Here is a 27,385-nt window from a genome sequence, read left to right as displayed (position 1 = left end):
TCTGAGAAAACTAGATTGTGTTTGCTAAAAATGTGAATTTGTGGTCAGAAAACAAACCATACTTGTTTTTTTTTTTTTTTATCAAATAAAACTGTGATACATATGAAGTCGTATGACTTAGAAATATGCCACATTGTTGATGTTATTGATATTTCATTTACCAGACTAATAGCAAGGCTAAGACGTGATTCTCATACAGTCGAACTCCGATTAAATCAATTAACATCATGTGCATTTTACAATTGAAACAGAGCTGTAGCCATTGGGACATGCTCGCTGTCACTCGAGAAAACCCCCAGAAAATGCTTTAATTGTATTTGCAGCTCAGCGTCTGCCCCGCCTCTCCCGTGCCCCGATTGGTTACTTTCAAGAGTGCTTAAATTTACGCCTCGCTGATTGGCTGAGAGAGCTTTCTGTTTTGGTTGCCTGCCAGCAGCCGTCTGGAAGGGGAGGGGAGCCGTCTGCCTTCCGCTTCTGGGCTGGATTGACACACAATGAGGAGCAGAGGCTGGGGAGACACTCCACAAACGCCGCTGTAAATAAATACAACAATCACTGAGGCCAGAAAAACATGGAGAACCAGGTACAGTGGCTTTTGTGTCTCCTTGTGGAATCTGAACTTTTCACGGAGAAAATGCCAGCAGGCTGCGCGCTGCCAGGGCAGGAATGAATCCTCTGTTCTGCTAGCCAGAAGAAAAAAATGCTCCTGCTGCTAATGAACTCGTAGTTGTTTGGCTCTGGAGCTATGCTAGCTGGGCACTCATACATCGGTATTTACCGCTAGCTAGCTTCAGTCTACCACACCATTCAGCACCGCTGCATAGCTGTAGCCACAACCAGGCACACAAAGAGATTTACACCTGGTGTTTATTCCGCTCTGTTGTGTTTAAAACGCACATGCACCTTGTTAAACACCACGAAGACCAATTTGAGTCGGGTTTTTGTGTAGCTAAGCTAAGCTAGTCTACCTATGAGGAGAGTGTCGGCCGTTGGCTAAAGGCTAAGGAGCCGCTACAAGGCGCCGGGGAAAAGATTTGTCCTCTCCAGGTTGGGCTGGAGAGGCGGGGTGGTGTCTCCACTGCCAGCGGCCTGAAAGCTCACATGCAAGGCTGGTTATAAACGACCATGCAACTTTTGTGATATCTTTGCATTATTAGCCGACAGTTGGTTAATGTTAAATGCCTACCACATTCATGATTGTAGAGTAAAATGCATGTAGCATGGTGGAAAGGCTCTGTGGCAAGCGTTGAACTTGATCCAGTCATGATGACCACCCATGCATTGGCGGATCTTTATAAAGAAACCAGAATGTAAAACATAATTTAATGACCTGCATATAAACCCTTTGCTCTGGCAAGATCAAGGCTTCGCTTTTGATACTACTGCATGTATAAATCTGCACAGTTAAGATTTATAACATCTTAAACAGCTTCATCATTTATTTTGCAGAAAACAGAAAAGTGGGTTAACCAAATTACACATGAGCTAACTGCAAGGGAGATATTACTTCAAAGTGGGTTAGTCTCTACATGCCTGAGGTTATTCAGGACTATATTTCAGAAGGTTAGGCCACACACACCCTTGGAAAGTGTCTCAGCCACTTTCTTGGAACTAGTCCCCATTCAGTGTTGGCCCCTTTGAAGTTTAACTAGAAAATGTGTGTGTTCATGCAGAGGAGGTCTTCTGCTACAAGTTAAAAGAGTTGTGTAGTTGTACTTCTGTCGTGAATGTGAACTGATTGAAATGTTTCATGAGAAAGATTTGCATTTTGTATTCTTACGTGCACATTCACAAGTTTAGTGGTACGCATAGCTAGAATCATGCATCCTTGCAATGAAACAGACCTTTATAAAAGTTATGATATTTAGATCTTGTTAAACTGGTCTAGAGAGGTTTTATTAAAATGTATGATTTGGGAAGTTGTAATTCGTGGTCCTGGCCAATTGAATTGATTTGTGCTAGATGGATCCTCACTGAGTGGCATGAATTTGATAGACATGAATTTTACAACTAATGATCGCTAACTTCGATACAATACCTTGAAAAATATTCATATTTGATCGATATTCAATACTAGGCAGACTATATTCAGCTTTTTCTCATTATCAGTATAGGTGATTTTTTTCTGTCAGATTGCCGATAAAATGAACAAATTTTAAAATATGATACTTTGGCTCTGATGCAACATCCTCTGACACAATGCATGACCCACAATAATATCTGCTTGGTAACATGCCACAATTATTGGTCAATAAATTTATCAAATGGATATAGTGGGGATGAAGTATAAAATAGCAGAAAAAGGAAATACTCAAGTAAAGTACCTCAAAATTGTACTTAAGAAGAGTACTTGAGTAAATTGTACTTTATTTCATTATTGGTCGTTTTACAAACAATTTAATTTTTACTGCAAATGAAAATGGGCCACAAATATCGGTTTTCATTATCCTTGATTTCTAATAATGGGTATCGGTATCGGGCCTGAGAAAGCCTCATCCGTCAACCCCTATTCAATACCACGAGGAATAATTGTCACAACATTGAGGGCATAGATTTTTAGATTGTGATTGAAAGTTAATATAACAAGGCTTGTGTTCTGTCTTCAGAACAACGGCATCACAGTTAATTTACTTCTTGAGGAGGTACGGCCATGTGCGTGCTACAGCAACACATGTGTCAACTCGCTGTTGGTGAGGAGAGTGAAAAAACGCAGCTAGTACTGGAAAAAAAAGAGTTGAAACCTTTTCAAATGTTCATAATTGAGAAGTATTGAAATTGCAATATTTTTGAAACATTGCCGTATTGTACTGCTTTTGTTTTAGATAGGTGGATGTAACAAACCGGCTGTAAAGCCCATCTGTGAGAGGATGCCTCTTCCCAGTAATTTATTTTACAGTATAAAGGTAGCACGGTCACAAATTTTTAGGGAAGAGTTGACAAATCTCAGTTTCACCTATTTGTTTTGGCCACAGATGCGCTGATGAAAGCTGCAAGGCTGGAACATTAGCTTGTTGGTTGATATGGCCAAAATAAAGAGCTGAAATTGAGATTTGTCAACTCTGTCCTGAAGATTTGTGAGTGCGCTATCTTTATACCGTTGGGTATGCAGCCGCTCTGAGTATGTCAGATCTGGAAGAAAGTCAAATTCTGTGAGCAAATGTTGCATTTGACTTTTTATTGCACATTACAGCATCAGGACAGCTGGATGATGGTTAATCAGCTTCATGTGTTGTGGACAGTGAAGTGGGACCAAGTCTTTGTGTGCAAATACTGACACCTCTGCTCTTCTTTAGTCATGAGATCTGCATGTAATGAACACAGCATTTGGGAAGACAGGATGAGTGGTCATGCAGCTTCTCAAAATCCCCACACACTCATTCACACACCCTATTTCCAATACTCACTTGTTTTCCTTGGGTGCTGCAGATTGGCTATTTATGACTCCCCCATGGCTCTCTGGGATTGACCATTTTCCAATATAAGTAACTGTTTCATCTCTCTCTGTGTCATCTTTTTAGATATAAGGCTGGGTGTGAGGAAGGATTTCAGTGGAGTCTGTAGCACTGTGAAATCACAGCTGCTGAAGTGATTGTTTGTCCTCCCCTTGTAGGAAAACTTTCTGACTTTTCATTTTAATCGTTCATTAGCTGGCAGAGATTTAACATGGTCATGAGGGGTGTTATTTACAAGTCAGCTGGGAGTTCATTGTTTTTGTGGGTGCCAGCATGTCTGCCAAAATTTGTATTTCCTCTCATCCTCTCAATCGGAGCTCTGTGTGTGTATGAGAAAGAGAGAGAGCATGAGCACCATCTCAATGTTTGTGGCTTTGTGTTGTCTGGTTTTGTATCCCCCTGTGTTCCTTTTATTGAGGATAGAAAAAAATGTGTTGCCTAAAGTCATTTTGTCCATCTCATACTGGAAGACTTGAATGAAACTTAATCGTTGTTGTTGTTTTTTTTTTTAGATCCCTTGTGTTTTTCAGACAGTGATGCCGTTCAATTGATAACCAGTTCAATCAACGTGATTTTCATTATTGTCTTTATATTCACTGCCTCTGGGGCTCTTAATTTTCTGATTATTGGTAGAAATAATCGCCAGTAGCTGGTTTGATAGAGGAATTATCTTCATATTTTCATTCAGTTTGACTTTAAACATTGTTCCCTCTCGTCCTGTCTGCATTTCATAGACCTGAAATGATAATTTTAGTAGGCCATTAATAGAAAATTAATGGTTAAATAAATTGTTTAAATAATTGTTCTTAAAATGCTGAACGGTTGCTTACTACAGCTTCTAAAATGTCATGTTGTGCTGTTTTGGTCAGTGTTGCATCAGAATACATTATTTGTATGTGGGTTTTTCAGACAATAACAATCTCTCTATAAAAGCAAAGAATCTCTGTCCATCTGTGTGTCTGTCTGTGTGTCTGTGTGTGTGTGTGTTCCTCAAATATCTCTGCGGATCAGGATCAGACTGACCTGAGACTTACAACATGGCTGCTGCGTGGTTTAAGGGTGTGTGACGTTGGATTTGTTTGGACTGCAATGATACCGTTAATAAATTATTTCATAAATGCTTTGCAATTCCGCTAGCATTGTCAACCGTAGCCACCATAGCCACGTGCGCACCAGAGCCAATCACTGCAGAGCTCAAGCCCACGACACACCTTAAGAAACAAGCGGATTTATACCTGCAGCGGTGCGAGCTGAACCGGGATTTTGCTGGCGGTTCGGTCCCGTTCGGTGCATCTAAACTGACTGTTGTGGATTAATGAGACTAAACGAGTCTGGACCGAGTCTGTTCGGGTCTGAGGAGATCCAAGGACAACAAAGTGGAATCGGAATCTGTTGATGTTCGTGTGTAGCTAGCTGCTAGCCCACCCACACGGCCCACCTCCTGAGTCGACGGACCGGACGCACCGGCATGTCCAAAACCGGGCTTAGGGTAAATGATGTCTGCCACGCTTTTTCGCGAACATTGCTGTCACGTTTGCTTTGTGTCTGGTGCAGGAAGAAACGATAAAAACGGGCTTTTGTCACGAAAGTGTCCGCAACCAGCACGTTTGGTTGCTGAGGAACAGGGAAAGTTGTGTGAGGGACGCCGGCGGTGATACAGACAGCGACAGAGATGGCGAGTTTTGAGAATTGAGAGATTTGTGTCATATAGCGTGTTTGGAGTGTATAGTTAGTGTGTTATGTAGTGTTTGGTGTAGTGTGTAGTAGGGCTGCACAAAAAATCGTTAAAAAATCGCGATCTCGATTCACACATACACGTGATCTCATTTCTACACACAGCGATTCTGAAGCATTTTATATCTCGAGCCGAATCACAAACAAATGCTCCTATTTTCCTCCCGGATTTTTTGAAGCGCCCCCAAACGCAGCACGGCCGCTGCCTCCTCCCTCAACCTGTGGTAAAGCGTCTTTACAACACGTGATTCAGTGGCGGAAGCCCACCTGCAGTTGAGTGTTTGGAAGGAGTGTGAGAAGCCGTTTTTAGACAAGGCAGCAAGCCGCCAATCTGCCCGTCCTATTGACGGCTAGGTCCGCGGTTTTAGACAGAGGGCGGCAAATTGGGGGTTTGTTTTGGTCCGCCGATTTGCTGCCTCGGACGGTACACTTATTTCCGCCTCGACTGCTAGCTTGTTGTTGTAGCGACAAGCTAGGAACGGTCGCTACTTTCAAATTAAAAGCCCCCTGCTAAGAACCCAGTTCTAAACTCCAATGGGGTGCAATGTAAAGCTCTTATTTTGAAGACAAATTTGTTGTCAACTGTTTGCAGCCCAACTTCGGGCTTCACGTCACGTCACCTCTGAGGCGGCTTTTGGAAAAGGAAGAATATTATGCCTCCGTTTTAGAAAGCCGATCACAGCAGCTATCACATATCACCTAGCCAAAGCTACGGCCCCAATAAACACTGTACAACATGAGGTATTAGAGGATGCCCTCTCATCTTGGAGACTAATTTTTTTTTACTTTTGTAAAAATCATTTATCATCCAATGATAGAACTAACAAAACAAAAAAAAACATTGCTTTTTCATACTACAATGTTTTTTTTTTTTTTTTGTTCAAGTTCATCAGTGCAATAAACATTTTGTGAAAAAAATCGTGCTAGAGAATCGTGATCTCAATTCTAAGCAAAAAAATCGTGATTCACATTTTTTCCAGAATCGTGCAGCCCTAGTGTGTAGTGTAGTCGTTTTTATGTGTTGTGAGTCAAAACAATGAGGAGATGCTGAATGTGGAGCAGGCAGTGCAGCTCTTCATTGAGCTGAGGAGCCTGAGGCATTGCCTGCATTTAAATGTAAATAGTTACATATAACTTTGTAAATTTTAAAAACTTATGCACAAATTAAGCAAACAACAATTTATATTTGCATTATAACTGATGCAATTGGTTCATTAAACATATTTGTGGTTTTCACAGTAAAAAAATCTGATTTTATGTTATTTTCTGATTTTATGTCCATAGTGTTAATATAATATGTCAAAATGAAAAATTTAAATGAAATGAAAAAATGACTGTACAGTCACACATGTGAGGTTGTGCTGAAAATAATGACACCAAACAAGGCAAGGTAAATGGTAAGATGAAATATGATAGTATAATCAAAAGTAGTCAAAAACAGCCATTATATCCCTGACGTCCCACCTTCAAACACAACCTCATTTGGCCATCCATGAAAAAGCTACTTAACCTCCCATTTTTCTATAGGAATACATGCTTCCTACTGGCAATGCACTAGTTTATAGAAAATCTGCAGATGTCCCCAAAACAACCTAAGGAAAGTCTTGTTTGAAAACATAAAAACAGCATAAAAATGAAATGGAATGGTTCAGTACAACTCGTCCTTAGCTGGAAGATCCCGAATTGGTCTGAACAGACATGACTTACACCCTCACTGGCTCGAACTTGTGCACCTTCCCTAATATTATTAGCTTAGAAGCTACAGTGGCGATTTCAGCTGTAAAAAGGGTCTAAATGTTGTCTATTTGGACGTTTTGGGACTGACAGACAAAGTCACATCATCATGGTCATAGTATTTTTTTTCAGTGAAGATGAAAAATGTGACGCGAAAATGATCATCAATCATGAGTCATATCGCGACGTTTGTCAAAATAATCACAGTTTTTATTTTATGTTTTTTTCTGTATCGTGTATCTCTATTTTTGATCAATCTTGATTCTTTCGATTGGGATTGATTGAACAGTTGTTTGCTCTATAAGATGTCAAGAAGATAGTGAAAAATGGAGGTTTAATATCAGATCCCAAGTTGATGTCTTTAAAAATGTCTTGTTCTGTCCAAAATCATAATATTCAAAGTTCACTGGCAGATAAACTAAATAAAAGCTGCTAATCCTCCCAATTGAGAAGCTGGAACCAGTGAATGTTTGGTACCTTTGCATCAAAATAGCTCCAGATTAATTATCAGCTAATCAATTAATCAACTAATTGTCTCAGCTCTAATTTTCTCCGCCTCATTTTGCCTCCTGGGCTCTCAATTTTCTGATAATTGGGAGAAATGTTTATTTTGTCCATGCTCTGAGATAATTGTTCCCTTTTGGTTTCTAATAGAGTCTTCCTCTTTGGCTCATTATCATCCTGATTTTCATGTTGTCCTTATCACATTCCTGATTTTGTGAAGTTGCCAGGGGGATGGGGGTTGTTGATGATTGGAGGGACTCCACGGCTGCTCGCTGTGGGTGTGGTGGAGTCTGGAGTTTAAGGGCATTACTGCCACAGAATGGCCGGGCGGAGTGCCAGCCAGGGGAGGTGTGTGTGTGTATGTGTGTGTTTCTGTGTGTGTGTGAGAGTGGGAGAGTGCCAGACCAGCTCATCTCAATCCTGTCCCCTCTAATCCCCCCACTCAGTCCCAGCTCATGAGCTGCTCTCTGCCGGGGCCAAATCCCCACATTCTTCAGTCCTCCCCTGGACATAAAGTGCCTTTCTGTCCCCTCTTGTCTCCCCCTCGTCCCCTTCTGCACTCCATCTCCATAGCCTCTTCACTTGCTCTGCCAATCACCACCAGCACAGTGTCATTTGCTCGTCCTGTCGCTGTCATTGTTCTTGGCAGAGAGAAGTAGCCAACAATGTGCCCCTCTTCTGGACGAACCTTTTGAGATCAGTCGGCTTGGGCAGCTAATCACTCCCATTCCACATGGAGCGTCCCGACACCAGTCCAGGCCAAGTGTTCAGCCTCTCCTCTTGAGTATCAAGTCCACACACTCAAAATAGAGACCCAGAGGTTTTGTTCAAGACACAATAAGAACCAATGAATAATGGCCCCCTTGGTTTAATCTCACTTCTTGCTTTGCTGATGTTTATTTCTTAAACAGCCTCGGTTAGCAAGGTGTTTATGAGGGGCTGTGGGGGACAAACAGGTCTACTAAAGACTGTTTTCATTCATTCATCATTCGTTATCGATTCATCTGTTGATTATTTTCATCATTAACTGTTTTGTCCGTACAACATCAGGTCAGTCAAAGTGTCCATTGCATGAGAACAAAGCAATTTTGTATCGTCTTAATTTGTCTGACCAGATATCAAAAAATGAGTGTCTGCAGATGAAGGAATAATTCCAAATTATGTTAATGGAATTTTCACTCATGCATATATTGGATTTCAGGATAGATGGCGTAATATGCTGTAAGCCTTGAGCCTTATTTGTGATTTAGGGATGTATGAATGAAATTTGCTCAATTTGTACCCTTATGTTATCTTAGACAAGGAAACATGTATAATAAACCCACTTTTGTCTCTTTTTCTACTCTGACACATTTAATTTGTGAAATAAATGCTCAGAATACATCATCGTATCTGACTGTCATGCAGGTTATATGAGCATAGACTTGAGGAAAGAAGAGCTTTAAAAGTGCATATAAATCTCTATTGCAACAAAGCCCAAATGCAGATTAAGGTCTAAAAGAGTCAACAGAAGAAGACAAAAATCTCAAGGCATTTATTTGACCTTGCTCTGCTCACCGCGTCAAGATAATCAAAGACAGACGAATGTTTCCATTCTACATCTTCATCAGTATATCCATCTCAGTAAATCTGCTGCTTCTCATTCTGCCCTTGTAGTTCACTTTTAACCTATTTTTGGCTTGCATATATATATTCCACATATCTACAGGCCTATTGTGGTCTCATATAGTACATGACTCTTTTTTTCTGTCTGCTTCTTTTCAGTGCACAGTGCAGGTGAAGCTGGAGTTGGGCCACCGAGCCCAGCTGAGGAAGAAAATGACATCAGAAGGCTTCACCCACGACTGGATGGTGTTTGTCCGAGGGCCAGAGACCGGCGACATCCAGCACTTTGTAGAGAAGGTCGTCTTCCGCCTGCACGAGAGCTTCCCCAAACCCAAGAGAGGTAAGACTGAGAGATACTTGACTTTATTTTCATGGCATATGTTGCACACCAAGGTAATGAAGTGTTTTAATTGGTGTTTGCACAGACGACAGGGATAGAAACTAATTTCACAAAAGTTAAAATGTTGAAAACCAAGTAAATTGAAGAGACTGCCGAATCAAACACATTTCACATTATTTCATGATGCTCCTTTTGCACAAGCAGGTAATAAAAATTGAGCAGGTGCAACAACTCTCCTAATTTTCAAATCAAGTTTAAAATGCGATAATCAACAGGGGTCAAAGTTAAGGTAAACAATCCAGACACTATCTCCATGAACAGTGCACAGTTGCATAAAATGGTGCAGTGAAATAATCAATTTTTTCTACATTTGAAGATAAGTCAACTCACTGTCAATCTTATCAATGCACTAACATGTGTGAGTGCCGTTTGAAAAATCTCTTATCATGACAGATTGCTCTACTTTCAATCATCTTTTTGTACAAATTGTAAAAATCATTTTCTTGTTTATCATATTGAATGTATGGCAGTATAGAAGTCTCCTAAGACTGTTTCGTTCCCATTATGTAACATAATTGTTTATTTTATTTTGTGACAGCTTTTAAGGAGTATGTGTTTCTCAGAATGAATTTAGTTAATATATTTAGGTCATATGACAGTATAGCATTGTATTGGTGAGTGTAGTATTACTGTAGTAATTATATCTTTGTCTGTCTGCAGTATGCAAGGAACCTCCGTACAAAGTGGAGGAGTCGGGCTACGCAGGCTTCCTCATGCCTATTGAGGTTTACTTCAAGAACAAGGTGAGATAGACTGTAATAAACTGTAGGCTTGTTTCCTTCAAAGAAACCTTTGGAGCAAAAGGTTGGGAATATGCTTGAACTGAAAATATTTTATCCTTGAAAAATATGTGACTTTCAACAACCTGGTGTGTCATCTATAAATTCACACATGCAAACCAAAATTATTTAATATTTGAAATGAAACGGTCCCGTCATCATGTTTGTTGTCTCCTGATGTCGAAATGAGCATAAAAGTAAACATGATTAAAACACACAATCGAAGTTAATATGAACAGCTGAGAAAATAAACAAAATAATACTATACATTGATTGCAATTGGTATAAAAGCTTTATTTTCACAATTGCATTTATGATGATGAAGAGTTTAAAAGTCTAGACATTTTTGTTTTAGGTAGCTTGAATGTGGTGGAGTTTAGTCTTCTGAAAGCTGTATGAACTGTGCACAGATCTCTCTGTGTATGTATCAATGTTTTATTTTATTTTATATTCATTTTACCTTTATTTTACCAGACATATTCCCCTTGAGATTCAAAATGCCTCTAACAAGTGAGTCCTGGCCAAAATGAATGTAATTTTTTACGATTCATGACAGATTAAGACCAATTTTAGACTGCCTTTCCATAAACAAAAAAATCTGGGTTAGGGGGGGAAAACAGGTTTTTCCAGCAGAAATTCAGCCTTGTTTACCAGGTTAATTCCTCAACTTGGCAAAAGAAAGCAGCTGTTCCTTTTACCAGATACTTCAGAAATCAGGTTATTGCCCAAAGCCAGAAATAATCAGATTACTTAAGTGCTTGTATGTTTGAGTGCAGTACAGTTATGCATGTCTCTTTGGTGAGCCTTACTAACACAATCTCCAGTAGGTCAATAGGAGTTATTATACAGTACATATATATTTATTATATCTCCACTCAGCCAATCAGAATGAACAATTGTGTTAGTAAAACATTACTTTAATAGGGGACATTTCTCTCCTTAAGTGATAGAAATAAAACAAGCACACCCTATTATACTGGCACCTTTAAGTCTCCATTAGTCGTTTAAAAGAATGATGAAAGACAGAAAGAACCACTTAACTCTCATTACAAGATAAGGATGGTGCTTCAGAGGTCTGTGCACATTAGTGCAGCTCCTGCAGTTCTTTATGATATTAAACCTCTGGACTGCACCCAAAAATGTTACTTCCTCCTCTTGGATGCAATTAACTTGCATACAGTGGACAAATCTGTCAGAAAAATGAAGAAAATACTCAAAGGCAAGTACAAGTAGTGTTAACATCAGCAGCCATTATTCCACCTGCTTTACAAGAAGATAATTTGTTTTATAGAATCCCTCAGTGTGTCTAAATGCCTTTCTCGCTGCTTTAATTGTCCTCTTCTCTATAGCTTCTCTCAGGAATGTTACTTGTTTCTTATCAGTGTGCCTGCTCCAGCTTTGTTCGTCTCTTTTATTGACTTCCAGGGTGATAGTTCATTCATTCAGCTTTCATCTTTTGTTGTGAAATATGCAGGTATTGAGAGGTTTCGGTATGAAAGGCAGTAATGCAGTAAGACAGACACAGATTAGTTTGTCTCATATTTACTGTTACAGGAGAGTTAACCGTCTTTATCTGCTGTCTTTCCTCAGGAGGAGCCAAAAAAGGTGTGTTTTAACTACGACCTCTTCCTTAACTTGGAGGGCAACCCACCAGTGAACCACCTGCGCTGTGAGAAGCTCACCTTCAACAACCCCACCAAAGAATTCAGGAGAAAGCTGATCAAAGCTGGAGGGGTGAGGCTGCCTGACACACTGGCTGGCTGCCAGATCGACTGGACTGATGGCTAAATAAGTGACTTAAGTAAACAGTAGTGCTGTAATAGCAGCTACCACATGATGTTTTTGATGAATTCTCAAATATGGGTGTGAAGTGGGTGGAGACGCTGCCTCTGGAATTGTTTTTTATTCCCCTATTTCAAGTCTGTCTGAACTATATCATCAATGCAGAGCATCTGCGGGTCTTGAAAGGTCTTCAACATCATTGAATTCAGTTCCCCAAATGTCTGAAAAGTTTTTGTTGGCTGTTTGGACTTAGTATGCACCTATAACCAACGCTAAACACTGACAGGGCATTGTTGTTATGCTGGATTGTGCATACAGGCAGCTTTTCAAACCTTTTCATTATGTGTGAAAAGTCATCCATCCATCCCATTCTCATGACCGCAATATTTAAGAAACACCTTGAGGGATTTTTTTAAAATTTGGCAAAAATGTCTCATTGGACTTAAAGATGAACTGATTACATATTGGTTTTCAAGGTCAAGTTCACTGTCACACATTTTGTGGCCATTATTCAGCGCCATAACTCAGAGATTGTGACCATGTTTTATGTTTGGTCAAATACTGAATTGGTGACACTATTCCTGGGTGCCCACCTTGAAGCAGTTTTAATTGGTTGATTCCCCCATTGTTTTTATGATGTATACATGTTGCATTAATTATGGTCAACAGAAAGAAATCTTTTATATAGCTGGGAAGCACTGAAAAAATCAGTATGTAGCTGGTTCACTCTAGGCCATATTGTCCCTGCTCATTATCCATCATGCTATCATGTTCGCAGGCATGGTTGTTAAACAGGTTATAAATTGTGTATGTGCACCAAGTAGTTTAAATATGTAGGGGTCAATCCAGGACGGATACTGATTATTAGAAACCAAGGAGACCGATATTTAGAACTGATATGGATTTGCATAAAAAATAAAACATTTTAAGTTCTTGAGTTTTGAGTTAGAGTATTTCCTTTTTCTGCTACTTATAAATTGAGGCACTAGTTACTTGGCAGATTCAGACTCAGATTAATTAGAGTTTAAAGACTACAAATAATGACATGTAGTGAATATCAGTGATGTAAAATGTATATTTTGTGCCCAGTGGCTTCCATGACTCTTGTCTCTTTGATTTCAGGTGTTGGTGGTTCCAGAGGGAGCTGAGGCCGTGTCGAGGCCAAGTCCAGACTACCCGATGCTCCCCACCATCCCCCTCTCAGCCTTCTCAGACCCCAAGAAGACCAAGACCTCGCATGTGTCAAAGGTTGGTTACATTTTACAAAACAAAACAAAACACCATCTTAAGTCATCCCCACCATGTCAGCTTGCTCATTCATTCATGGCGTCACAACTTCATTGATTGTTACAGTCCATTTTATTGACCCCTCTTTGCCTTGCCCTTTGCCTACAACATCATTAAATCAGTCTTTAGAACAGGCTGACTCAGGCTTGTAATCATTCCCAGCTGTTTTTGAGCATCTGTATGCATGTATGCAGAATTACTCAGCCGGCTTATCTGCCAGGAGAGGGTACATATGAGGAGAAACCAGGAACCTGATCCTGCTACAGTTGAATTTGTTGCCACTGTCTTTATAGACCTTTCACAGACCAGTACATTTTTTATTCATGTATGGGTTTGCTTCTGTAAGTGTTTTGTTCTACAGATTTTGAGTAATTTACAAAACATCTAGACCCACATTGGTGACAATCTTCAAGTTGTCCTAATGTCTTCATAACCTATAAATAAAATGTCCCCTTCATTTGACAAAGATGTACATGTCGCTTCAATCCTCATTATTATTATTATTATGACATGAGTGGGCGTTTGTTGAGCAGCAGCTTGAGGCAGCTAGAGGACTTGGCTTCATCCAGCTGTGTCCATCTGCTGACATAGAAAAAAATCACATCACACAGACACACTCACATAGCGACTCCCTCCAGTCTTCTGGTCCCAATCCTCTGGATAAGATGCACACATGCATCCTTCACTACGTTATCAGTTCATCTGCTCACCCTCAAAGTTTTATGACAAGTGTAAGTTTCCTCATTTCAACACAAGACTTTGTTCTAATATAACTCCGGTAAAATAACAAATGTAGTCCATGGCCAGTTGACTCATGACTGTAAATCCAAATTGGCAGCTCACAGCAGGAGCAGTGTGTAATACTGTCTTCGTACTACTACTGTACTACTACTGTATTACAACGTAATTCTGCATACATCTATAAGCAAATGTCAGCATATTAAATACTATGCTAGTGAATATGAGAATTATTATACCTTAGCATGTTGGCTTACTGACTTTAGCATTTAGCTCAAAGCACCATTGGATATCCCCACAGAGCTGTAGACTCTCAGTCTTGTTATTGCAGGTTTTTTTTTTAGACTGATCACTGAGAAAATTGTTATTTTGGCTGAAGTTCACACTGACCGTCGAGCTTAATTTTACATCTGGTTCACAGTAAATAATGTTATTACAGTACAGACTAGACTTGCCAGAGCTTGATGAGGTCTTTATGCAGCTGAGCCTGTCTCCGTTTATGAAGCCTTTGGCTGAGTGCTCTCATTGTCAGTTACAGTGCTGCTGTTGTATTCTTTCTCCAGGAACCCAGCAAAGAAGGAAGTGGTGGCAGCAGCAAAGGACCCAAACCACACAAGCTGACCAAGGAGCACCGTGAACGGCCCCGAAAAGACTCTGAGAGCAAAGCCACGTCAAAAGGAGACAACGACAGAGACGGAAGCAGCAAGAGTGGCCGCGATCCTTCCTCTTCCTCGTCATTGTCTTCAAAAAAGCCGTCAGAGATCAAAGTGAAAGATGAAGTTAAGGTCCTACCCAAGGCTGCATTCAAGGAGCCCAAACTCACCCTGAAGGAGTCGAAGATGGAGGGCATGTCCCCTAAAGGAGGGGGTGCAGGGAGCGGAGGGGGTGGAGGAGGAGGAGGAGGAGGAGGAGGGGGGGGGAGGGGGAGGGGGAGGTCCTGGGGAGTCCAAAGCCCCGGGGAAACGACCCTCCACTGTTGAGTCTCCCAAACCCAGCGCGAAAAAGCAGAAGAAGGGCAGCTCAGAGGGGCCGAAGGGGCCGACCAGTGGGGCATTCACAGGAACTTCTCCTCGAGTCTCCTCCTCGTCTGCAGCCAGCCAGCCATATGCAGAAAAGAAACCTTCCAAGGAAAAAGTTCGCCGCTGGGCTAAAGACAAGAATGACACACAGGAGCCGAAGGAGCCCAAGAAACCTCCAGAGTCAGAAGAGTCGAATTCAGAGGATGAAGCATCGTCAAAGTCAGAGGTATGTTGACATGAAAATGTGGAAAGACGCAACATTTTTTGACCGTAAAAAGGTTATTTTTATAATGTCAAGCTGTGTAAAAATCTCATTTAAACTTGTCAAGATAATTTATATGGTGTTAATTATCATTATATATCACGTAACTGAGGGTGCAACTGAAGACAGTGTTTGTGATAGCTAAATCAAATTTTTTTTTTCTTTTTTAATCTATTGATTAATTTATTTATTTTCATTTATAGAATATTAGAAAATAGCACAAATGTCTGGTTTGGTTTGACAATAAGTCCCAACCCAAAAAAGAGATATTCAATTTACTTTAACTCAAGATGAAGGAAAAGTTACAAAACCTCACAAATGAGAAACTAGACAATGTTATGGGGGTTTTTACTTGATGTATCAATTAATCTACTGATCTCTTTTAATTATTTGACCTAAATTGTTGATATTGACTGTCCATGAAAGTCAGAAGATAGGAGTTACTCCAGAAGGCAAAAATAGTACATTAACCACCTCATGAGTTGGATTCTAACTCTCTGACTTATCAGGACATTCTCTATCTCTCTTTTTTGTCTATTGTTTGGGGTCCTACAGCAATCAGCCCCTTCGAGTCCCTCAAACTCCAGCTCGAGCTCTGACTCCAGTTCAGATTCAGACTTTGAGCCTGGACAGAAACAAGGGCAAGGTAGAGTCCATTCACCTTCTTTCACCAAAGATAATTTTCTGTAACGGTTGAAACGTGTAACTTGGGTATGTTAAAAGTTTGCATGAGTTGCAAGGGTCAGGTCAACATTGTAGTTTGAATGATGCTGTCGTCCTCTCCCAGGTCCCCTCCGGTCCATGGTGGAGGAGATCCAGTCAGAAGAGTCGGACGATGACGACAGCAGCTCGGAGGAGGAGGCGCCCATCAAGACCAACCCCCCCAATCGGGACTCTCGGTGAGTCTCCCTAAATTCACCGCTACATCTCTAATCTGTAGATTTGACGATTAACTGATAAGAAGTTTGGGGAACACTTTTCACCATCTTCGGACATTTTACAGACCAAAGTTCAAGATATCATCCTAAAATGTTTTGGTTTGAAAATAAGCACATTTAAGAATTCATTTAATAGCTGACAACTAATTAATTTATTGTTGTACCTCTAGTGTGATGTTTTCCTCTTCTTTTTATTTTTCCTCTCTGTAAGTGGACGTTTATGTCACATGCTCCATGTACATCATGATTTATTTGCCAAGTCTGTTTCCTGCCTTTCTGGGTGTAATTTTTTTTGTTTATCCCTACACCAACTTTTCTACCTCAGCCTATTTTGTCTTTTTCAGGTGTTTTTTTATTTACAGTATTTACAGTCAGGTTTTTTTATGCACCCATTTAAAATTTGATATAAACACAGCTGACTGGAAGTTTTGGTTTGCATCAGTATTATTAAACATTTACAGAATTAGTAGCACTATAGTTCAAATGGCTTTTAACACATAATCTGACATGCCTCAGATCTGATGTTGTACGGACCGGCAGAGATTCCCTCTGAGATTTTAATAGAACTACCTTGAACAATATGACATGCAGTCAGAGAGACAGTTTTGTGTCTCTTTTTAATATTACTTACCCTTGTTGTTCTTTACATATTTGTCTCCTTCACCAAATGAAACTTGGAACCAAAAACAGTTAACGTAGATTTTATTTATTGACTGCCATATTAACAGCAGATATTGATGATGCAGATATCACAGACGCACATCATTCAAGTACAATGGTAAGCCGTTTGACAATGTGTTCTGTCTGTCAGTCTGTGTGTGACTGACCTCTGACCTCACCCTGTCCCCTGACAGACTCAGCCTGGAAAGCGAGAGTGACAGCAGTGACGGCTCGCACAGCCCCAGTCGAGACCCCGCCCCGCCCCCGCAGAAACACAACTCCTCCAACAACAAAGTGAGTCATGCAGGCTGAGTCAGAGTGCGACCTGCTGATGAGTGATTCAGGCCTCATTTATTCTTAACAATATTATTGTACATTTTTATCATCCGGTGTGTCTGTTCTTCAGGATAATCCTTCCTCCTAAGTCTTTTTTTGTGTGTTTGTGTGGTACTTTTAGAAAAAATGGCTTAAAAACACATAGATGAGTAAAATTGTCAAAATAATATTGCCAGAACAGTGTGAGGCAGTAGTTTAGACAGAGATGAATTTTACTACATGCCATATTTTTAATGTCTTGTTTCCTAACACAGAATAGCCTAAAGACTTTGAGCAGACAGAAATGTCAGCTTTATTAAATACAATCACTGTCCCAGATCTCCTCAAGCCTTTGTGTCTCATCTCTGTATCATCTCTTTTAAATTGCTCTCCCCTTTCCCTCTTTTTTTTCTCTTTCTCCAATATGTTTTCTGCAGGTTTCTGGCCGAAAGAGTCCAGATTCCTCATTTCGCTCAGAGAAGGTGTTGAAGAAGGGATACGACAAGGTAGGAAGGGTAAATCAAACTTTTTATGCTTTAACTCTCACCCACACATACACATTCGATGTTTCTGTCAATATTCAATGAATTCAATATGGAGTGATGGCTAGTGAATTGATCCAGATGCGCAGACAGTAGACAGTCTCTGGCCTTTGAACCCTTGAAAATAAATCTCTTCTTTCTTCTTTGTAACAAGATGATTCATGTAGTGATAAAACTCTGGCAAACAGGTTCTATTTCACCCCTTCACATTAAAACATATGCTCAGTTTTATGGATTCTGTTAAGACATCAGGAAAAAGGTTGAATCCCACAGGGATTAAATTAAAAGGTTAAAAGGTGTAGTTTCAATCAAATAGTCCCAGGTTTTAAAAAATGTTTTCTGAGCACCAGCATCTTTTTTAAGTTGTTCCCTCTGAGGAGCGAGCGTCTGCGGCAGCAGGCGGCCATCCGCCTTTTTTGTGCAGCTGCTTCGAGCGAGTTGAAAATCTCTCAACTTTTCAGAAAAGCTACTGATGAAGTCACCGTCACTCTTTTGCTTTTTCCCGGCCCCGGCCATGATATTCACTGTGTCCTTGTCTCCCACGGATCATGTCATGTCCTTCTTGCTCTCATGTCCTGATATCAAATATTAAACACATGGATAGTAAATTGCAAAAGAGCAGTGTGACCATACGGCAGCCATTGTCAAGAGAATTGTCATAGAGACAAAACGTAAGTGCAATATTTTTTCTCCCAGTGCACAAACGCTTTATCCCAATACTCACAAGTGCCCCAAGTTTCTTCACTAAATCTCAACTCTAAAGGGACTTGTTTTTCAAAGTTTGGACAAAAATTCAAGTTCAAGGAAAGAGACGATGTTTAATATCGCAGTGACAATATTAGTTGTGATAATACATCTTCTCGCCATCCTCAGCCAACGAGCTAACTGACCTTACAGATGCCATGTAATTGACGCCAACAAATTTATCGTCAACTAGCTGGGCTGCATCTGTTTAGCCAAATGGTGTGAATGCATAACAATAATTTGTCACGTTTCAGGCCGTTATTTGAAATGCACTTACTGTGTGTGCTCACATCAAAAAGATGACGAAAATGTGTTTTATAGATTAGCAATAGTTGAAAGTAATTCTTTCAAAGTAATTCAGCAGACATCATCTGAATCTATCCTGACATACCAAATGTTGTTTAATTAATGTTCGTTTTCTGGTCCTCTGCTGTTGCCGGATTAACTAAGATTACAGTAAGCAACCTTACCTTTATCTTTGATTTTTGCCCTCTATGGTGTTGAATCCAAAAAGCGCCCAGACATTACTTCTAAGATGGTTTGGTGTCATGATTATCAGTCAGCAAGGTTTGCTAGTTTTCTCTCTAATTAAAAATTACATTACTAATTAGCATTACCCCTAGCTAAAAAATGTTTCCCTGTGTTTGTACTGAAGTTTGATTTTTTGATTACAAAGGAACATCCCTATGAGTCTCTGCTGTCCTTGAATTTAGACATTTAACTTGAATACTAAACCGACCATGTTCACTGTCCTCTCTGCAGGCCTACACAGAAGAATTAGTGGATCTCCATCGCAGACTGATGGCTTTAAGGGAGCGTAACGTCCTACAGCAGGTGTGTCTTCATGCCGTGGTCTCTCATGTTGATAATCATCATACAAACACCATATTCAACACCAACTGGAATACTGACATGAAAAGACAATGAAAGTGTTGACGATCATTATGTTTCAGCATGAATAATGAGATCTAATGGACAAAGTTAACACATTTCATTTTAAGTGTTTTCTCTTGCATGATGTAGGTAATAATGTCATGGAATATGTAATATCATCACACAACAAACGTCGTCATATCACACAGCTTGAAGTGGAAGTACTGAAAAATTTGATTTTATAATAAAAAAAATGTCTAGGTCTGATTGAAGGTCTTATTATGAAACACATATTGAATTGTGCTGTATGTGGTATTAAAAGGTAAGTAAAGTGATCTGAAGGAAAACAATGGTAAATGATGAATTGATCTCTCCTCTGTCAGATCGTCAACTTGATTGAAGAGACGGGCCACTTCAATGTGACCAACACCACCTTTGACTTTGACCTCTTTTCACTGGACGAGTCCACCGTCCGCAAACTACAGAGCTACCTAGAGGCGACGGCCACGTGACAGGAAGCTGGCGTGGGGAAACCGGTGTGTGGATGGCAGCGCGGAGGTAGACTCGCCACCACTTCTCCTCTCTTTTAAGGAGGGGATAAGCAGCCACATCTGTCGCAGCCGTCTCACAGGCCTGACTGAACCGTCGAACAACTACCACACAAACAGAAACACTCGAACAAAACACAAGCACACATGAAGACACACCACCTTCAGGTGACGCTGGGGAGGAGACTGAAGGAGGAGGTGTGGAAGGGAGGGGTGGGAGAAAACTCCATCTACAGTCAGGATTTTCACTACACATCTTTTTTTTTTCTGTCTGTGCAGAGCTGTGGAATGCACCCCACACCCCCTCCTTCACCCCCCTGCACTCATATTGCTCTCGCCTTTGCAAAGCCAATACTCCCCCCTCCCTCCCATTTCCTCCCCCTTCACACGCACACTCCTTACTTGGCAGAACGCTCCAGTTCCCTTCCCCCTGCTGTCAGCTGGAGCTCATTTCTCTCCCGACATACTGTTGAGTCGTGTGTGTGTGTTGACTGTGTGTGTGTGTGTGTGTGTGTGCGTGTGTGTGCGTGTGCATGCGGGCGCTGCAGAGGTTTAAGAGGAGATGTTGTCTCTGTGATTACCGACTTCTCTTTGTTCATGGAGCTCGAGCCCAGTTTCGAGACTGTGTCCCTCCTATACCGCACACATGAAAAACAGACAGATTCAGGTAATCCTTGACTTCAAACCCCCACATTTGGCATTTTCAAACAATATGCAAACATTGAATTAATGGTTTATGACACATCATAATGTAGTTGTAGGCAGATATGTGATTTGACATGTATTTGTCAATGACGCCCGTGGGCACACACGTGTGGAGGCTGGTTTTACGAACAGATAATGATTGAGAATTAGGGCTGCAACTAACAATTATTTTTGTTCGGTTATACAATGTCTTAAAATTGTGAAAAAGTGCTTGTCACAATCTCCCAGAGCCCAAAATGACGTCTTCCAATTGTTCCTTTTGTCCAACCAACAGCCCAGATACTCCTCATTAATCATCATACATGACGAACAGAAGCAGGAAACCCTGACAATTAAGAAACTGGAATCAGCAAATGTCTTACATTTTTGCTTGAAAAATAACAAAAACAGTTATTGATTATCAAAATAGTTGGCATTTAATCGTATTTTGATCAATAAATCGACTAATGGTTGCAGCTCGAATGACAATATTGTTGAAACACTGTTGTTATAATGTAAAGTATGTCTCAATGCGATACATGTTGACAAATACTGTACTTTTAAAGGGAAAAATGTAAGAATTTAAGGTTAAAAATGTTGAGGAAGCACTTTATAGTTGTGGAGAATAAATTCAAACTCAGAATTTTAATATTTATAATATGAACATTGTAATAATACAAAATCAGAAATATTTATCTTCTCCATAACTGAATAAAAAGCTGTTCTTTGAAGAAAATAAGATCCCCAGAACACTGTTTGATGCTAGAGAGGTGGCAGGGTCCGCCAAATAGTTTTCACATCACGCTACAATCTGGTCACATTTGATGGGTTAATACATGTAAATTTGAAATTGTTGTTTAATTGCTACTAAGATCCGCCTTTAAAAAATAATCTTAAATGTCCTTATAGAGGTGGGTACAACACATAAAACTGTTATCAAATTATTATTAAATGTTCACCGTGCTTATAAATGCTAAATAGAGGGGTTTAAGTCGCACCCAGCACATGTTTGTCCTTACACTCAACACTGTACATGATGACACTGAGACGTATGCTGTATGTATGTATGTGTGTGTGTCTGCGTGACTATGTTATGGATGAGCTTTCTCTGTTTTCTCAACATTTGAAAACACATGTTCTGTTGAGTTTCCCCCTCTACTTCCTCGCACTGAAAGCTGAGCTTTGACCTCTTACCAACAGCTCCCCCTTTCCCACTGAATCCCCCTCATCCTCTACACCCTCCTCTTTCTTCATCTCCCTTATTCCCATGTTGGCGTGCATGAAAGGGCTCGACTGCTCGCGGCCAGAGCAGTGGAGGATCACTCCTGAATTGCCTTCTAAGTGGTGGGTAGGGTAGGGTGGGGTGGGGGTTCAAAAAAATAATAAAAATAAAGCCGTGAAAAAGTAGCCATACTTGTCTCCCAGAATCCAAAAATAAGAAAAATAGGGGCCACGCTTTTTTACATTTTATTTTTCTACAAGTGCATTTTGTGTATTTATTCCCAGATTGCGGTTAAGATAACCTGTGAGCTATGAATGTATATCGCTTTTACTTTTCTACGGCTAGCAACAGCCCCACTCTAGTGCCTTTTTCTGCGACTTGCAGTGTGAGGGGGGGGGTGTGCGCTCTGTTAGCCATCGTCACACAGATTGAAACCCCCCCAAAATACCCCCCTTTGGGGAAACAAGTGTTAATAGGGATGCCTGAATATCCAGTATTGTCTTAATGGCTTCCATCCCTGCTTCTCCTTCTCCGGTGTCTTTGTAGGCTGTTGCCATTTTGTCATTTCTCTAGAAGTTTTAATACCACTGTTTCTCACTGATGGTGGTCATGTTTTTATGTTCCTGCTTTCTGAGATTAGGTTCAGTGTTTTAAAGAGGAATCGTCAGGTGACTGTGTGGTAGTTACTCACATTAATTAGCTCCTGTAGTAACAGTTGCTTCAGCTGTGTTGTGCATTTTGTCTCATTGAATAGGGTCGGTGTTCCCTCTTCAACTGTTAGAACTAGCTTTGGAGCGTTTGATACCAAGTTACCAGGCACTTGAAGAGCATCAACGAAGGGCATGTAGGCAGAAAAATAAGCTAAACAAAACGCTCCTTGTGTTTCCGTTCACTCAATATTTAAAATGTATTTCTAAGGGACCTGAATCATGAAGCAAGATTATTGACAGATAACTAACCCACGCTGACTGGTTTTACAAAGCAGGCTCACTTGAACCAATTTACGTTGTTTAAAGGCCCATCCACACCAAAAAAATGACTTTGAAATTGAAATGAATGAAAATTGTCCACACAACAACTGTAGCTTTAACTTATTCTTTAATTGGCACAGTAACGTCTATATAAACACAGCACCTGGACACATAAAACTTGTGAGATGTTCTGCTGTACACAGCGAACGAACGGCATGAAGCAAGAGTTTCCGCTGTGTAGTATTTTTGATATCATGTTTTGTCACACTTATGTCGTAGCCACTTTTCCAAAGAAATTAATGTAGCCTATTTAAATTGTCGTTCAATATAGAGCAACTACAAATCGATAATTCAATTGACAGAAACATAATTGCTCACAATTTTTTTTAAGTGATTTTTCATCCAAAAATGGCAGAAAATTCTCTTTACTGCCTTTCCAATATGGATATTTACTGTTTTTTCTCTGTTTTATATTAGATTAAACTGATTGTCTTTGGCTTTTAGACAAAACAAGACATGAAAACATCACCTGACATTTGGTAAAACAAACAATTAATAAATTAACTCACAATCCACATCTTTAGTTGCAGCCCTAGTTCAATAATTAGTGAGACCTTGGTTAGGTTGACTTTACCAAAATTAAGTGTGAAGTTGTTGTTGCTGTGGTTACATGCAGTTTGATATACCATGTGCACTGATTGATAACAACTTAACTGTTGACCAGACTTTATTTTGGATACATAAACTTGTTTTAATGGACGCTTGGCAGCCAATCAGAGCTTTTCTTTCTGTAGCGATGAAATAATGAGCAATAATTTTTCCTTTCCTGTGCACATTAAGTGTTACTTAGTGTTACTTTTGCGGTCAGGTTCTGTAATTGTTCATCAAGACACTGAAGCATTATATCAATAATCACATTTTTCACACTTAAGCACGTTTAATAATAATACTGGCCACTGTTATGTGAGTATTGCATTATGTCACTATTATTGTTGTTATTATGTTTATATATGTAAATATTGTTTACTGTATTTTGCCTACTGGTCTTGATCTTTTCAAATATTTTTTAAAACTGAATTTTACCTTTTTTCTGCTGCACTGACAAAATTCCCCTCAGAGAGATCAGCAGTTTCATCTTCCAGTTATTATTGCCCTGTTTTAAAATGTAAACAAACGTCCACCCACTTTGGTAAATTGTGGGTTAACGGAGCCAAGAGGCAGCTTTGTGAGACCAGAACACTCAAAGAAAGCCTGACTGAGGTGAACTTGCTTCTTGATTCAGGCCCCTGGTGTGTTAGTTCCTGTGGCCCCTCTAGGCCCCACACACACATACATACACACACACACACGCCAACCCACTGTGGTTCAAACCTTCAATGAGCGTTTCCCTCCCTCACTCCCTCCTCCGTTTTCCTCCTGCCGACTGTTTTTATTCTGACGCTTCAATAGCTTTAATGGTTCGCTCTGTTTTTCTGTTGCCTGCCTGGCTCAGCGACTTGTACACACTCCCTCTGCCCTTACTGTAAACGCCGCCTGAGCACGGAAAATGTGTCTCGAACAAAAAAAAAGAAGAATAACCAGGATCCCTGCCGCCTTACGTGCCCTGCAGTAACCCCCTCCTGCCCTCACTTCTTCCCCCGTCCCACCCTCATTTTCTCTAGGTGTGCCTCCGTCAACAGAACTTCAGGCCGTGATTACTGAGAATGAACTTTGAAACTGTGTGAGTGACGTTTGTGCATCTGCGAGTATGTTTGTCAGCGATGGGAGAGATTTAAAAACCAACCTTCCTGTCCTCTCTGTGCATCAATGTGGGAACTTTAAAGTCCTAGTTCATGAACTCTGACCTTTGACCAGGCACTCATTCAGTCCCTTGTTGTGGTGGTTGAGAGGGGAGGTTACGTGGGGACTCGAGAGAAGCCCCACTGTCTACCCACAGTCAATGTTTTATTTATGGACCTCTGCACTTTTGGCTGTGATGACTTCAGTACTTAAGTAGTTACCTAAACTGTATTTTTAAGGATTTTATACAATATTTACATGCAATACAATATGAATTGATTTTTCTTTTCCTTGCCAACCTTTTTTTTTTTTTTCTGTCTGTTTCTTATTTAATTGTCTTCATTTTGGCATGATTTGTCACTATTATTCACAAGCAAACTTGCCAGTTGGATCTTTTTCAGGCAGAAAATGTTATGGGGATGTTCCCTGTATGTTTTTTGTGTGTCATGACTCTGATGACAGCTGAAACACCAAGAAGCAGGTGTTGGAAAATATTTGCAGGATGAGCTAAACTTTTGATATCACCCTCTGCTTCCAGTCGGAATAACTGGACCAGAACGGAGACGAGAGGAGTTTTGTTCAGGGAACTGAACTGTCGAGCTAAAATATTTGTTTTCTGTGTCCTCCACTTATGATTTGAGTGTCTTTTCGACTCATTCATAGACGTCTGTACCCAAATGCCTAATTTTATTGTGTTATGATAACTTGAGCCTGATGAAACACATCATAGGAAACAATTGAGTCACGTAGTGGAATGGTAGATGGTTCCAGAAGTAATAGTGTTGATTATTTTTCCCCTTTTGACAGACAGTTGCAGGTATTCTTCATTTTTGAACAGCATTGAACTCTAGATTTAATTATGCAAATTGAAACTTCCAATCACCAAATGTAAAATTCTTTGTTACATTACGTGGGAGAGTCATTGTGTTTCAGCAAAATTGATGATATGAATGAAAATGAAAATGGGAAAAGCCTGCTAGCAAGTGTAACATTTAAATAAACAGAAGTAAATATGGTTGGCCGGCCTATCTGACCTTCATGCAGTGCTTATTTTGGTTTTCTGGTTTGCTTTAAAGGAGAAAAACACTTCTGGAACCATCGTAGCTTTGCCACTTCGCAACTGTGAGGAGGTCTGTGGGAGTGGAGCATTTCAGCTGAGACTATTATATATATTAAGTGTATAATACAGCAAAGGTAGAATATCTACTGTGTGGATCTTTGAAGGGATGAGGAAAGATTTAGAGCAAAATGGTTCATTGAAAATATGTGGGGGGGGGGGGAGGGGGCATGTGCAGACGGGATGTTCCTGTGTCAGTGGTCGTCATAATGTGTCTGTGACAAGGGGACAGGGTTGCCTGTATTTATAAAAGGTTTGATTTTTTTTTTAACTGGGGGTAAAAGGGGGGAGGTGGAGTCCCAAATGTGTTCCATGTATGTGGTCCAAGCTGCAAATGATGGGCAGAACAAATGAACTGGATGGCAGAACAATTTGGTTTTTTTGACAATAAAAACTTGGCATTACCATGCCACCATGTGGCCATATGATGCAAGTTGTTAACAAGGACGAAACACGTTATTTTAATGTTATTTTTTATTTTGAAATCATATTATTAATAAAGTCATTAAGTACTGTTGTCCCCGCGTGTCCGATCATTGACCGCCGTGTGACCCGGTCATGGCTGTGTGGCGGGTTCATGTAAGGTTCATGTGATGGTCAATGCAGTCTGCGGGGTTAAAAGGACAAGCAGCCGGCCGGGTAATAATGCTCATAATGCACTGACCATCTATCGAGGAAATGTCACCACAGGGACGGACGTTTATTGGCAGAGGCTGATCAATAAATTGTTCTCTATGACAAACTTAGTGTGAGAACCGTGAGGCAGTTTAACCTCCAGTATTAACTGTTCACTGTTTTACACAAATAATTCAGTATTACACGTTACAGCAGTTACAGTTCTGTGGTGAGGTGATAGAAAATGTGTGAACTGTGGAAACTTTAAATGCTGACTTAACTTTCCCTTTATCTTTGGGTGAGATTGTTTTCTATAAGAGCTTCCCCAGTTCACCTTGTTGAAAATGTAATACTTCAGACATATCTATTTTTAAATCAAAGCTTATACGATTTCATTATTCAGTCATCAGATAATTAACAATTCTGATTTTAAATAGTGGCTTAGTATTTTTTAAAGACATTTCTGGTTGCAGCTTCTCATATGTGAATACATGCTGGTTCTTTTGTCCTCTGTGAAACTGCACATCTTTGGGGTTTTGAGTGTAATTGAGAAAAATAAGCAATCTCGGGACAATTAATGGATAAATATGTGATTTCCCCCCCCCCCATTATTAGGCAATATAATTGATTAATAAGTTAAATAATTATCATCAAATGGTAGCCCCACTTAATTTCCATCACCATCATAACCTGCGGATCACTGTAGGGTGACTGTCATGCTGCGACTCAGTGAGTCAAAATAAACAAAAACAGAGGGGAAAAAAGAAAAGGCATTCCCACTATTGGATGGTGCCATTAAAAACTCTTGTTTTACATCAAATGATCTGATAAAAAACTAAAAATAATTAAAATGTTACACAAATAACTAAACTATTTAAATGTAAAATGCAAATGCAGTTATGTAAAACAGTTAGTAGAATTTTAATTAAAAAAAACAACATATTTTCCAACACCATTTATTTTTCGTACCTGAAATGGGAACATAAAGCCTAACAGGCTGTCTAAAATTTAGTGAGAAATGTTTATAAATGTAAGATTATCTAGAAATATATCACAATAATTGTCCATCAGTCGCACACAT

The 27,385-nt window shown here is 40.0% G+C and overlaps 1 protein-coding gene across 1 annotated transcript; it reads left to right on the top strand.

The window, feature by feature from the left end:
- Nucleotides 1–447: 447 nt before the first annotated feature.
- Nucleotides 448–26,209, top strand: LOC115591537 (protein ENL). The gene is made up of 13 exons (XM_030433610.1): nucleotides 448–583; nucleotides 9,189–9,369; nucleotides 10,090–10,172; nucleotides 11,799–11,942; nucleotides 13,113–13,238; nucleotides 14,579–14,882; nucleotides 14,938–15,260; nucleotides 15,852–15,942; nucleotides 16,084–16,195; nucleotides 17,089–17,188; nucleotides 17,647–17,715; nucleotides 19,258–19,329; nucleotides 19,752–26,209. The coding sequence occupies exons 1-13, from the start codon at nucleotides 572–574 to the stop codon at nucleotides 19,878–19,880; spliced, it is 1,746 nt and encodes a 581-aa protein (XP_030289470.1). The 5' UTR covers nucleotides 448–571; the 3' UTR covers nucleotides 19,881–26,209.
- Nucleotides 26,210–27,385: the final 1,176 nt, after the last annotated feature.

Source organism: Sparus aurata, chromosome 11 (genome assembly GCF_900880675.1).
Source record: "Sparus aurata chromosome 11, fSpaAur1.1, whole genome shotgun sequence".
Taxonomy (NCBI): Eukaryota; Metazoa; Chordata; class Actinopteri; order Spariformes; family Sparidae; genus Sparus; species Sparus aurata.
Note: the sequence above shows the minus strand (reverse complement) of the source record. Positions and strands in the feature narration are given on the sequence as shown.

Excerpts from the sequence above, each read along its gene's own strand:
- LOC115591537 (XM_030433610.1), top strand. Across the intron at positions 13,239-14,578 it reads AGACCTCGCATGTGTCAAAG|GAACCCAGCAAAGAAGGAAG; the intron begins GTTGGTTACATT and ends TTCTTTCTCCAG. Across the intron at positions 15,943-16,083 it reads TGGACAGAAACAAGGGCAAG|GTCCCCTCCGGTCCATGGTG; the intron begins GTAGAGTCCATT and ends GTCCTCTCCCAG.